The sequence below is a fragment of the Dendropsophus ebraccatus genome, chromosome 14 (genome assembly GCF_027789765.1).
Source record: "Dendropsophus ebraccatus isolate aDenEbr1 chromosome 14, aDenEbr1.pat, whole genome shotgun sequence".
Lineage (NCBI taxonomy): Eukaryota > Metazoa > Chordata > Amphibia > Anura > Hylidae > Dendropsophus > Dendropsophus ebraccatus.
In genome coordinates, this window is record NC_091467.1 from 69583768 (window position 1) to 69597646 (window position 13879).

A 13879-nucleotide genomic window follows, 5' to 3' on the forward strand; every position below is an offset into this window, starting at 1 on the left:
CCTGCTAGCCCCCCATATAACATCCTGCAGACCCCTCAACACACCACCCCTGCTAGCCCCCCATATAACATCCTGCAGACCCCTCAACACACAACCCCTGCTAGCCCCCCATATAACATCCTGCAGACCCCTCAACACACAACCCCTGCTAGCCCCCCATATAACATCCTGCAGACCCCTCAACACACAACCCCTGCTAGCCCCCCATATAACATCCTGAAGACCCCTCAACACACAACCCCTGCTAGCCCCCCATATAACATCCTGCAGACCCCTCAACATACAACCCCTGCTAGCCCCCCATATAACATCCTGCAGACCCCTCACACACCACCCCTGCTAGCCCCCCATATAACATCCTGCAGACCCCTCAACACACCACCCCTGCTAGCCCCCCCATATAACACCCTGCAGACCCCTCACACACCACCCCTGCTAGCCCCCCATATAACACCCTGCAGACCCCTCACTCACCACACTGGGAAGCTGAGAAATCATTTTTACTTTCACACAAAGATGGAGACAAATATTTTTGGGTTTTCAGACATATTTTTATTTGCAGAACTAGGAAAGGTGAGTATTTTTATTAGGGGAAGAAGGTAAAGGGTGGGGGGATTTTTTTGTTGCTTTTTTATTTGCAGAAGGGGGAAGGGTGAGGATACGGGGAAGGGGTGAAGATATAGGGGTAGGGGTTTGTTTTTTTACTTTTTTATTGTGCAGAAGGGGGAAGGGTGAGGATATGGGGGAGGGGAGAAGACATACAGGGATAGGGAGCAGGGTGGTGGCTGCTGGTCTTTCTCCATCTCTCTTCGGGCCTACACGTTGGTTTCTTCTTTTCTGTTAACATAAAAATTCAGAAATATCAGTGAGATACTAAAGATTAATACAGAGAAGAAGAAGCGACACCCTGGAATCCCACTACTCACGGTTTGGTCCTGAATATTATTACTGTAGTGATCACAGCCGCGATCAGGAAGAGTATCAGGATGGCGGAGATGGCGGAGATGGAGATAATCAGGATCTTATTTTGCTCTTTCATCGCCGACTTCATTTCTATAAATTTGGCCTCGATTTTATCTGGAGAGAGAATGTGCTGATGTTATTCTATAGAGCCCTGTAATGATGGATGTGACGGACTTCCATAACACTATAGAGAGGGGAGCCATTCATACAGACACAGGATGAATCTGATATTACAACTAAAGAACATCACAAACCTGCAAGGATGGAAATGTCGCCCGCCGGTGGAGATGGTGATGCCGGAGACGTTGCTGCTGGTGACCTCGAGCCTGAAAGAAACAGAGACATTCATAGTGTTAGAGGAAATCCCCATCAGATCTCTGGCCGCCATAGATATAAATGATGGGACATGTTATCTCACTGTTGGTCCATCCTGCAGGATACAGACATACTCACCTTCACTATCAGCAGCAGACGGTGTCATTTTTGGTAATTCTGAGATATAAAAAAAAACAAGAAATGATTAATCAATAAATAAAATAAAAAATATAACTTAATAGTCACCTGCCTATTTGGAGCTCTGCCCTGCTCTACATCAGGATACAGTCATACTCACCGTCATGTCCTGATGGATCAGAAGTCATAGCTGGTATTTCTGAGATATTACAAAAAAATTGTTATTTAAAAAAAAAATTACAAAAAAAATGTAATATTAGAGACTCCGATATAATAATATTGTGTTCTCCACCCTTTGTCTATAAAACATGTTTGGATCAGAGAACACAGATACAGCAGGATATACAGTAGTCATACTCACCATCATGGTCCAGTACAGGGGTCATTGTCTGAATTTCTGAGATATTTAAAAAAAAGTTTGATATTGAATATGAAAAAACTCATAATATTAAAGTCATCTTGTTTCAATAAAACATGTTGTGATAAGAAAACACAGATACAGCAGAATAAAGTCATACTCACCGTCATAGTCCGGTAAAGGTGCAGGTGTCATTGTTGGAATTTCTGAGATAAAAAATAAAAATTATATTTAATAAAAAAAACTCATAACATTACAACCTCCTGTATAATATTGTGTTTCTCCATCTTGTTTCTAGAAAATATATTTTGATGAGAGAACACAGATACATTAGGATACAGTCATACTCACCATCATTGTCTGCTGGAGCAGGAGTCATTGCTGGTATTTCTGAGACATAAAAAAATGTTGATATTTAATAAAAATGTCAAAATAAATCATTATTATTAAAGTGCCCTGTGTAATATTGTGTTTATCCGCTGTCTATAAAACATGTTTAAATAAGAGAACTAAGATACAGCAGGATACAGTCATACTCACCATCATACTCCACTACAGGTATAGGAGTCACTGTCTGTAATTCTGAGATTTAAGAAAAGAGTAATATTTCATTAAAAAAAAATCTATAACATTAAAAGCTCCTGCCTAAGGCTATGTTCACACAACATATATTTTCGTAAAAGTGATTAATACGAAATATACGTTGCGATGCCGTCTATGAAATCCCTGCCGGAGTGTATACACATAATATACACTCCAGCCGGGACCCCCAGGGGCGCTGTAGAAAACTGACATATCAGTTTTCTGTGGCCGATATTCTTTAAATAGTGGCCGCAGAAAACCCTGTCAGTACACGCTATGGAACGGCTCTGGCCGCTCGCTCCATAGTGTGCTGGGGGAGTTCTGATGTGGGGTGCACCGATGCGCCCGCATCAAGAATCTGTGGCCCTAAAGATCATCCGGTCGGTACTCATCTTTTTTGATACATAGTATGAGACCAGCCAGGTCACGGAACGGCCGGTCTCATACTATGAATGACCATAGCCTAATATTGTATATAGTCATACTCACCATCATAGTCCACTGGTTCAGGAGTCATTATTGGGGATTCTAACATTGAATAAAAAACAAAAAAAAAAGTCATATTAAAGCCTCCTGTCTTGTTATGTTTCTCCATCCTGAGTCTATATAACATTCTAGAATGAGGGAACACAGATACAACAGGATACAGTCATACTCACCCTCATAATCTGGGTCAGTTGTCACTGTTGGTATTTCTGAGATATAAAAAAAAATTATATTTAACATAAAGAAAAAACATTAAACATTTAAAAAAATATTAAAGCCTCCTGCCTAATTTTGTGTTTGGGTGGGTTCAGACTCCGGAATTCTTGCGGATAAATTCCGCGGAATTCCGCGCTACAACGCGCTCACGGCCACGTGCCGGCTCCATAGACACCATTCTATGGGCCGGCTGATTCCGCTATGTACTGAAAGAATTGACGTGACAATTCTTTCGGCGGAATGCAGAATCAGCCGGCCCATAGAATGGTGTCTATGGAGTCGGCGGAAAAGCGCGCGGCCGTGAGCGTGTACAGGTAACGGAAGTCAAAGTCAAAATATTAAAAATTCCTGTATAAAACAAGTGTTGATACAGTCATGCTCACCTTCATTGTATACTGGTTCAGGTAAAGGAGATGGTGTTTCTGAGATACAGAAAAAGTTTGATTAAAAAAAAAACTCATAATAATAAAACCTCCTGTATAATATTGTATTGCAGCAACTAAAGCATCTCTGCCCTGATCTACAGCAGGATGGTCATACTTACCCTCATTGTCACACTCAGGTGCAGTAGTTGTCAAGAATTCTGAAATAGATATAAAAAATTAATAAATTTTTAATAAAAGAAATAAAATAAAAAATAGCAAATATAAACAAGGTTTCCTGTTTAATATTGTGTTTCTCCATCTTGTTTCTATAAACCATGCTATGAAGAAAGAACACAGATATAGCAGGATACAGTCATACTCACCGTCATCATCAGGTACAGGTGTCACTGTCTGTAATTCTAAGATGTAAAGAAAAAAATAAGAGTCATGTTTAATAATAATATAAAAAATAGCTATACCATTAAAGCCTACACCATAATATTATACTGGAGTGCCCAAAACATCTCGGCCCCGCTCTACAGCAGGATACAGTCATACTTACCTTGATAGTCTGCATCAGGTAAAGGAGTTGCTGGTATTTCTGAAATATGGAAAAAAAAAAGTTTATTATTTAATGAGAACAAAAAAGTCACAATATAATATTCTCCTGTATAATATTGTGTTTCTCCATCCTTTTTCTACAAAACATGTTATGATGAAAGAAGACAGATACAGCAGGATACAGTCATACTCACCGTCATAGTCCGGTATGGGTGTCATTTCTGGTAATTCTGGGATGTTAAGAAAAAAAAAGAGTAATAACTAATAATAGTAAAAAAAAAAGCCTCCTGCCTAATATTGTATTGGAGCAACCAAAACATCTCTGTCCTGCTCTACAGCAGGATACAGTCATACTTACCTTTATTGTCTGACTTAGGTAATTCTGTCACATTCGGTAATTCTGAGATATAAAAAGAAAAGATTAATGTTTCATAAAAAACCACCAGCTACAACATTAAAGCTTCCGGCCTAATAATGAATTACTTCTCCTCCCAATGACCACAAGATGTCTGACACTGGGATGAGAGCAGATGGAGCTGCGGCCTTCACCCCTCACACACAGCAATAAGTCTTGAACCCTCCTGCCCCAGTCTCTGCTTCTCCTTCCTTGGTCGGCAGGTGGTGGGTACTGACCACTATATACCCGGAACACTCCACAACAACCATTATAAGAGATTTATTGTATCTAATATGAGCATGTGGGCCGACTAAGTGGGAGGAGCCAGAGGAGTGGCCTGATAAGGGGGAGGGGAAAGAGAAGGTGCTCCAATCTATATGGGAAGAGAAGAGTAGGGCCCCAGCCTATGGAGGATGCGAAAAGATGGGTCCCAGATAAAAGCAAACAAGGGCATTGACCCAGATAAGGGAGAGGGGTAAGAGGAGGGCCCCAAACTGTGGAGGAGGAGCAAAGGAAGGGGTCTAGCTAGAAGGGGAGTGTTAAAAAGAGGGGCCAAGCTGAAGGGGAGGGGAAAATAGGAGGGGCCAGCTAAAGAAAGGGGGTAAGAGGATGGGCCCATACTATAGTGGAGGAACAAAAGGAGGGGACAGCTAGAAGGGGAAGGGCTAAGAGGAGGGGCCATGCTAAATGGGAGGAGTAAGAGGAGGGGCCAACAGCAGGTAGTAAAGTATTATAAGATATTTTACCCTCATTATCGGTGGGGAATGGGTGAGTCTGTTCATCCATCCCGGTAACAGCGGGAGCCTTGTCTACAAGAAATAAAGAGAAAAGAAGCCATTACACCAGCAGGAAATCCTCCCGAGGACCGTGCTGAATATCCCGCCATCCTCCCGCTCATCCCCGGCATCCCTGTGCACTCACCGACCCCGCCGTGCATCAGAAGTCTCTGGTTTATGTAATATCCATGAGTCCGTCCTGGAAGTACAAAGACATAGTATCAGATTCTATTAGAGCTCTGCGGCTGGCACTTAAAGTGACACTGTCACCCCCTTAGTGCATTCTGACATCTCTACACAGGTGTAAAGGGTAAATTTAGTGTTTTTCATATCTTATTTCATATCATACGTCATGGTGCTTGTTCAAGTAAAAAGTGTCCTTTTATCAACTGCAGATTGTATTAAGTGGGCGTGGTCTCGCGGCACTAGCGCCACATAACCCCGCCCACAACGGCACGGTTGGCCCCGCCCCCTTGACGCCCATTGGTTGTCCACCGTAAAGGGGGTGGAGTCTAGACCTTTCGGCCAGCCTGTTCCAATGGCCGACGAGGGGGCGGGGCCAATTGTGCCGTTGTGGGCGGGGTTATGTGGCGCTAGTGCCGCGAGGCCACGCCCACTTAACCCTTTGAGGACCAGGCCCAAAATGACCCAGTGGACCGCGCAAATTTTGATCTTAGTGTTTCCGTTTTTCCCTCCTTCCCTTCTAAGAGCTCTAGCACTTTCAGTTTTTTATCTACAGGCCATGTAAGGGCTTATTTGTTACAGGAATAGTTGTACTTTGTAATGGCGTCTTTCATTTTACCATAACATGTATGATGGAATTCCAAATATATTATTTATGAAGATATAAATTGGTGAAATCGCAAAAAAGAATGCAATATGGTAACGTTTGGGGGGTTCCTGTGTCTACGTTATGCACTATATGGTAACAGCGAATTGACACTATTATTCTATAGGTCAGCCTGAACACAACCATATGCAGGTTACACAGATTCTCTAATGTAATATATGTATTTTTTTATGAAATCCTTTTTTTTGGCAATTAATTATAAATAAAATGGGACTATTGTGACGCTTATAACGGTTTTATTTTTTCACCTACGGGGCTGTATGGGGTGTCATTTTTTCTGCCATGATCTCTAGTTTTTATTAATACCATATTTGTGAAGATCGGACGTTTTGATCACTTTTTATTAATTTTTTTATATATATAATGTAACATAAAATCGGTAATCTGCGCACTTTTTCCCCTCTTTTCGTGTACGCCGTTTACCGTTCGCAATGACACTTGTTATATTTTAATAGATCGGACAATTACGCACGCTACGGTATATTATATGTTTATCTATTTATTTATTTTTATATGTTTTATTTATATAATAGGATAGGGGGGTGATTTCAACTTTTATTGGGGGAGGGGTTTTGGGGTAGTGTGTTAGTGTTTTTAACTTTTTTTTTTTTTACACATTTGAAGTCCCTTTGGGGGACTTTTACATAGATTAGTTTGATTTCTACACTGATGAATGCTATGCCATAGGCATAGCATTGATCAGTGTTATCGGCGCTCTGCTCATTGAGCCTGCCTGTGCAGGCTCAGTGTAGCAGATCGCCGATTGGACCGCATGGAGGCAGGTAAGAGGCCTCCAGCAGTCCGTTTTACCGATCGGGACCCCCGCAGTCACACTGCGGGGGTCCCGATCGGTAAGTGACAGGGGACTCCCCCTGTCACTTACACCTAAACGCCGCGGTCGCGGCGTTTAAGGGGTTAATGACACGCGGCAGCGCGATCGCTGCAGCGTGTCATTGCCGGTGAGGTCCCGGCTGCTCACTGCAGCCGGCCCCCACCTCCTATGAAGCGCGCTCCGCTCCGGAGCGCGCTTCATAGCGGAAATAACACCCAGGGCGTACAGTTACGCCCTAGGTCGTCTGGGGACAGACTTCCATGGCGTAACTATACGCCCTGGGTCGTCTAAGGGTTAATACAATCTGCAGATGATAAAAGGACACTTTTTACTTGAACAAGCACCATGACATATGATATGAAATAAGGTATGAAAAACACTAAATTTACCCTTTACACCTGTGTAGAGATGTCAAAATGAACAAAGGGGGTGACAGTGTCACTTTAAGTACTGGCCGGTCTCTAACGTTGTGTGAACATAGCCCTATTGTATATGTATATACTGTATATAGTGCTATTGTATATGTATATACTGTATATAGAGCTATTGTATATGTATATACTGTATATAGCACTATTGTCTATGTATAGCCTGTATATAGTGCTATTATAAATATATACACACATCTCCTGTATATAATGTTATTCTATATGTATAGGTAAAGGCTGTATATAAAGATATTGGGGGAGATTTATCAAATATGGTGTAAAGTGAAACTGGCCCTGTTGCCCCTAGCAACCAATCAGATTCCACCTTCCATTCCTCATAGACTCTTTGGAAATTGAAAGGTGGAATCTGATTGGTTGCTCGGGGCAACTGAGCCAGTTTCACTTTACACCATCTTTGATAAATCTCCCCCATTGTACATGTATGTATTTCCTATGAGCGATACTATATAGAAGACTATGAAGAATACCTGCTATAGGGCGTCCTGTTGAGCCACTTATCATATAGAATACAAGTGTATAGAGGAGCAGCGCTGCTCTTCTTCCTCCTTGTGTCGCCATGATAAATGTGAGGAAATCTCAGCAGGCAGAACAATATAGAGCAGGATTCTATTATGATGTCATCACATGATGTCACCACCACATGGAAGATTCCATTCTCACCTGCTGCAGGGGGGAGAACATTCCAACTGATGCCTGATTGTGTCCATGATGTCACATAGTAGTATCAGCTCTGTGGCGCCCCCTACAGTTACAGCCAGATAGCAGCTGCTCTTGGTTACACCTTTGGGACATAGGGGAGAGTTATCAAACATGGTGTAAAGTGAAACTGGCTCAGTCGCCCCTAGCAACCAATCAGATTCCACCTCTCATTTTTATAAGAGTCTGTGAGGAATGAAAGGTGCAATCTGATTGGTTGCTAGGGGCAACTGAGCCAGTTTCACTTTACACCATGTTTGATAAATCTCACCCAGAGATTCTTTGTATCATTTGTAGATTTTCTCACAGCTCCATTAAAGTCTATGGGAAAACAGCTGCCTGCCCTCCCATTGTCTGCACAGAGCCACATTGCCCCATAGACTTTAATGGAGCCCATTGTAGGATTCAGGATACGACCACATTATATCCTTATTTTACTGTGTGTGAACAAATCCCAATCCAGCCTGAGGCCGAGTCTCATAGCAGCGGCCGATCTCACTGATCAATGCAGCAGCATAAGGACAGGTTCATACAACAGCCGTTATATTACAATGATGGCCGTCAGTAATGATAAGGATCTTATATATATGGTGTAATATAATGTTACTTATCCTGCATGGTGATCGGCATTAGTGGAAAATATTAAAGAATATATATATATAATTGTCACATAAAAAGTGATCAAAATCTCCCATCTACACCAAAGTGTATAACTACAGCGAGTATAACTACAGGACATGGGGCGTCTTTGCTCTCACACACAGCGTCAGGGATGGAAAAGTAGTTTAGGGGCAAAATAGGACATTTTTATTTATAAAAAAAAAGCAGGTTTAACCCCTTCACAGGGGAACAGATTAAATAGGGACTAAGGGGGATGGATACTATATGGGGACAATTTTTTCCGGCCGTTGTCCATAGACTTCAGTGCAACTGTTATTCAAAACAATGACTGTTGTTTATACGTTGAGTGAACATAGCCTGACACAGTATGGCAGGGGTACTCAACAACTTTTAGTGAAGGTCCACTTACCGGGGTCTATTGTCAGGTGAAGGTCCGAGCTGAACATCAGTAGGAAACGTGTTTTGTTACTTTTCACAAACGTTCAACTATTTACATACAGAATTGCTGCTTATTAGCAGGAAAACTGCCATTTTTTCTCTCTCACCAGACCTTTGATATTAGGTACAAAGGGGGTGACTGCCCTGGTAGTATATAACCCGGCCTGTTGCTCCCCCAGTAGTATATAGCCCCCCCTGTGCTCTCTCCCCCAGTAGTGTATAGCCCCCTGTTGCTCCCCCAGTAGTATATAGCCCCCCTGTGCGCTCTCCCCCTGTAGTATATAGCCCCCTGTGAGCTCCCCCCAGTAGTATAAAGCCCCCCTGTGCTCTCCCCCAGTAGTGTATATAGCCCCCTGTGAGCTCCCCCCAGTAGTATATAGCCCCCTGTGAGCTACCCCCAGTAGTATATAGCCCCCTGTGCTCTCCCCCTGTAGTATATAGCCCCCTGTGAGCTCCCCCCAGTAGTATATAGCCCCCCCTGTGAGCTTCCCCCAGTAGTATATAGCCCCTCTGTGCTCTCCCCAAGTAGTATATAGCCCCCCCTGTGAGGCCCCCCCAGTAGTATATAGCCCCCCTGTGCTCTCCCCCTGTAGTATATAGCCCCCTGTGAGCTCCCCCCAAGTAGTATATAGTCCCCCCAGCAGTATATAGCCCCCCTGTGCGCTTCCCCCAGTAGTATATACCCCCCAGTAGTATATAGCCCCCCCTGTGCGCTGTCCCCCTGTAGTATATAGCCCCCTGTGAGCTCCCCCCAGTAGTACATAGCCCCCCAAATAGTATATAGCCCCCTGTGCTCTCCCCCTGTAGTATATAGCCCCCTGTGCTCTCCCCCTGTAGTATATAGCCCCCTGTGAGCTCCCCCCAGTAGTATATAGCCCCCTGTGCTCTCCCCCTGTAGTATATAGCCCCCTGTGCTCTCCCCCTATAGTATATAGCCCCCTGTGAGCTCCCCCCAGTAGTATTTAGCCCCCCTGTGCGCTCTCCCCTTATAGATGGCCCCCAGACAAAAAAAAAAACAAACAAACAAACCACAACTCACCGAGCACCTCGTTCCCCGCTGCGGCTGTCTTCTTCTTTTCTCCTGTCGGTCCGGCCCCCGGCTGATACGCGCTCTCTGGGGACGTCCCAGGGATTCCCAGCAGAGCGCGCACCAGTGACCTCAGTGTACGCTGCCGGCCTGAACTTCCCGGAAGTACAGGCCGGCGGCGTACACTGAGGTCTGTGGTGCGCGCTCTGCTGGGGAATCCCCGGGACGTCCCCAGAGAGCGCGTATCAGCCGGGGGCCGGACCGACACTGCCCCCAGCCCCACAGGCGTACTGACATCTAAGGACAGTACGCCAATGGGGCGGGAGGCAGTGCAGTGGGGAGCGGGACCTCCTAACCGCCCCGATCTGGTCCGTCCCGGGCGATTAGGAGGTCTGACCAGGGGTCCGGACAGCTGGCCTCCGCCAGTTGAGGACCCCTGCTGTATGGTATCAGCTGCCTTCAGGAGACTGGACCTGGATATAGTAAGTATAGCTGTTATATAGCTGCCTTCAGGAGACTGGACCTGGATATAGTAAGTATAGCTGTTATATAGCTGCCTTCAGGAGACTGGACCTGCATACAGTAAGTATTGCTGTTATATAGCAGCCTTCAGGAGACTGGACCTGGATACAGTAAGTATAGCTGTTATATAGTTGCCTTCAGGAGACTGGACCTGCATACAGTAAGTATAGCTGTTATATAGCTGCCTTCATGAGACTGGACCTGGATATAGTAAGTATAGCTGTTCTATAGCTGCCTTCAGGAGACTGGACCTGGATACAGTAAGTATAGCTGTTATATAGCTGCCTACAGGAGACTGGACCTGGATATGGTAAGTATAGCTGTTCTATAGCTGCCTACAGGAGACTGGACCTGGATATGGTAAGTATAGCTGTTCTATAGCTGCCTTCAGGAGACTGGACCTGGATACAGTAAGTATAGCTGTTATATAGCTGCCTTCATGAGACTGGACCTGGATATAGTAAGTATAGCTGTTATATAGCTGCCTTCAGGAGACTGGACCTGGATACAGAGAGAACGAATAGAGAGAACGATCAGCTGATGATCGTGTCATCGGCTGATTGTTCATTTAGGTTCAGACCTAAAATCATTGTTTGCCACTCGCGCATCGCTACGGTGGAATAGTGGTGCGTGGCGGGCGACCGACGATTTCAATACATTATACATTACCTTTCCAGGAACAGGTCTTCTCCTTCTCCCGGTCCCACGCAGCAGCTTTGGAGCGGCCTGTCTGAACTGACAGACCGCTCAGCCAATCACAGGCCGGGACCGCTGCGGCCAGTGATTGGCTGAGCGGTCTGTCAGTTCAGACAGGCCGCTTCGAAGCTGCTGCGGCGCGGGACCGGGAGAAGGAGAAGACCTGCGCCTGGACAGGTAATCTATGAAACAAGGGCTGCAAGGACATCGGTAACGATGTCCCTGCAGCCCTCACTAAACGATCATCGGGGCCGTGGAATAGGCCCAGTAAAAAAGCGCCGATCTAGCAGATCGGCGCTTGTTTACATCGTTATCGGGCCCTCATCGGCCAGTGGAATAGGACCCTTACCCACAGAACACCCCAACGCATGTTTCAGGTCACCCCCTTCATCAGGAGGTGCATGATGAGGGATAAGCCAGATATTAAAAGCATGATCAGCCAATAGGGAATCCGTCCTAGTAGGTGAGGGGTATTAGTATGCTAAGTTATCATGGTCCCGGTCCGGTGGAGGTCGCCATCATGCATGGGAAAGAGACAACTCGCGCCGCGGAGCGCGATGACGTCAATCACGCTCAGTCGGGTCACAAAGCAGCTGCATCAGAACTCCCTACAGCACACTATGGAGCGTGCGGCTGGAGCTGCTCGCTTCACAGTGTGCACTGACAGGGTTTTCTGCATGACAGTTGTTTGCGGCGCAGCTAGGGATCCCGACCGGAGTGTACACTATGGGGGAGATTTATCAAACTGGTGTAAAGGAGAATTGTCTTAGTTGCCCCTAGCAACCAATCAGATTCCACCTTTCATTCTTAACAGTCTCTTTGGAAATTGAAAGGTGGAATCTGATTGGTTGCTAGGGGCAACTAAGACAATTCTACTTTACACCAGTTTGATAAATCTCCCCCTATGTGTATGTATATATGTACTATAGGGGAGAATCAAACATGGTGTAGAGTGAAACTGGCTCAGTTGTCCCCGGCAACCAATCAGATTCCACCTTTCATTTTCCAAAGAGTCTGTGAGGAATGAAAGGTGGAATCTGATTGGTTGCTAGGGGCAACTGAGCCAGTTTCACTTTACACCAGTTTGATAAATCTCCCCTTATGTGTATGTATATATGTACTATGAGTAGGGCTGGGCGATATGGGCAAAAAATTAAATCTTGATTTTTTAAAAATTTTGGACGATTCTCGATTTAAATCTCGATTTTTTTTTTCCTTTTTTGCTAAATAAACACAACATTTTCTCCCTGCAGCATCAGATACTATTTTAATATTTCAGACAACAACTGTATTGCTTTCCAGTGTAACAGAGGCCCCATATAGTATAGGTAATCATGTTTGTGCCTCCATCTACGTAGGGTGTAGTAGTGGAGGTATAGTGGCTAAGGGCAGGGCCGGCGTTAGGGGGGGCAAAGAGGGCAGTTGCCCAGGGCCCCCATCCCCCAGGGCCCCCCTGCCCCAGTTACAGTGAGTGTTAGGTGCAGGACCGCACGGACATCGTCCTGCAGCCTCTGTCAGTGATCCCTGGCTGCAGCTGATGGCTGCTATCAGGGGTCACACAGAGGCTACAGGACGCTCTGCTCTGGAGTGTGTAGCTTCCCCCTCCCCCTCTCTTCTGTACCATGTGATCTCCTCTCTCTTTGGAACAAATAGGAGAGAATGTTCCTGATAGATACAAGCAACTTATTAATAGGGAATCGTATTGGATTTTTAAACTTTGCTCTTTGTCACCGGATGGCTTAAATGAGACATTAGAAAATACAAAGGTATAAACTTTAATTATCATAGAAATTTATATATATATATATTTTTATTTTTTTTTTATCTCCTTATATACTCTCTTTTTTTATATATACTGTTGTATTTTAAGGAAATGTAGCATATGGTTGTATGTTTCTTACCATTGTTGTTACAGGTGTCTATGTTGATTGAAGTGGGAGGTCCCGAGTCCCTCCCCTCTGACGTCATTTGTCCTTTGTTTTGTGTTATATAGTGCTGTTTTTCTGTCAGTATAGTATTATGACTCTTGAGAAAGGAACCGGTGCGGTTCCGAAACGCGTTGAGTCTCCACAATAAAACCATTTTATTCCTTATTGTGCCTCGATCTCAAGTTGGACCTGCGCCCCACAATCCGTGTATTTTGGAGTTGGAGGTTTCTGTTTCGTTGTTTCCGTGTGGATATCGGGAGTGGCTGCGGTCCTTGATTTACATGCTTAAGAGTGTTGTGCCTCCTCACTTGCACAACCATACCAGGTGAGGGTTGCTATGCACCCCTAACCCCTTTGTATCTTGTCCTTCTGATCCTTGCTATGGAGCGCTGTCGCCCTTTCTTTTGTCTATCTCAGGCCGGCAGCTCACCCCTGCAGCCCCGCGGTGCCCGAACTTCTTCCTGCTCGGCGCGATGACGTCACGAGCGCTGCAGCAGGAAGAAGTTCGGGCACCGCGGGGACGCCCCGAACAGGGGCGGGCTGGGCCGGGGGGCAGGGGGGCACATGCCCCCCGGGCCGCTCTTCCCCCAGCTCTTCCCTCTTCTGTCATATTTACCTGTGGCTGTGCTGTGGATCCGGTCTGTGCTGGAAGCGGCCGCTGAA

General features: G+C 45.2%; 1 protein-coding gene across 1 annotated transcript; it reads right to left on the reverse strand.

Annotated features, from left to right (window-relative positions):
• Positions 1-539: 539 nt before the first annotated feature.
• Positions 540-13879, reverse strand: LOC138772480 (spore coat assembly protein ExsA-like). The gene is made up of 20 exons (XM_069952902.1): positions 13833-13879; positions 5303-5356; positions 5128-5190; positions 4343-4384; positions 4179-4214; positions 3986-4024; positions 3807-3842; positions 3603-3641; positions 3442-3480; positions 3016-3051; positions 2846-2884; positions 2315-2356; positions 2126-2164; positions 1939-1980; positions 1778-1813; positions 1577-1615; positions 1417-1455; positions 1218-1289; positions 927-1077; positions 540-837 (listed from the first exon to the last, which is right to left on the reverse strand). Exons 2-20 carry the CDS (start codon positions 5316-5318, stop codon positions 816-818), a joined length of 867 nt encoding a protein of 288 aa, XP_069809003.1. The 5' UTR covers positions 5319-5356; positions 13833-13879; the 3' UTR covers positions 540-815.

What these genes read in the sequence shown, in the direction of transcription:
- LOC138772480 (XM_069952902.1), bottom strand. An exon ending in AACTGACCCAGATTATGAGG is followed by an intron (nt 2,885 to 3,015) that starts GTGAGTATGACT and finishes ATTCAATGTTAG; the next exon opens with AATCCCCAATAATGACTCCT. An exon ending in CGACATTTCCATCCTTGCAG is followed by an intron (nt 1,078 to 1,217) that starts GTTTGTGATGTT and finishes TTCTCTCTCCAG; the next exon opens with ATAAAATCGAGGCCAAATTT.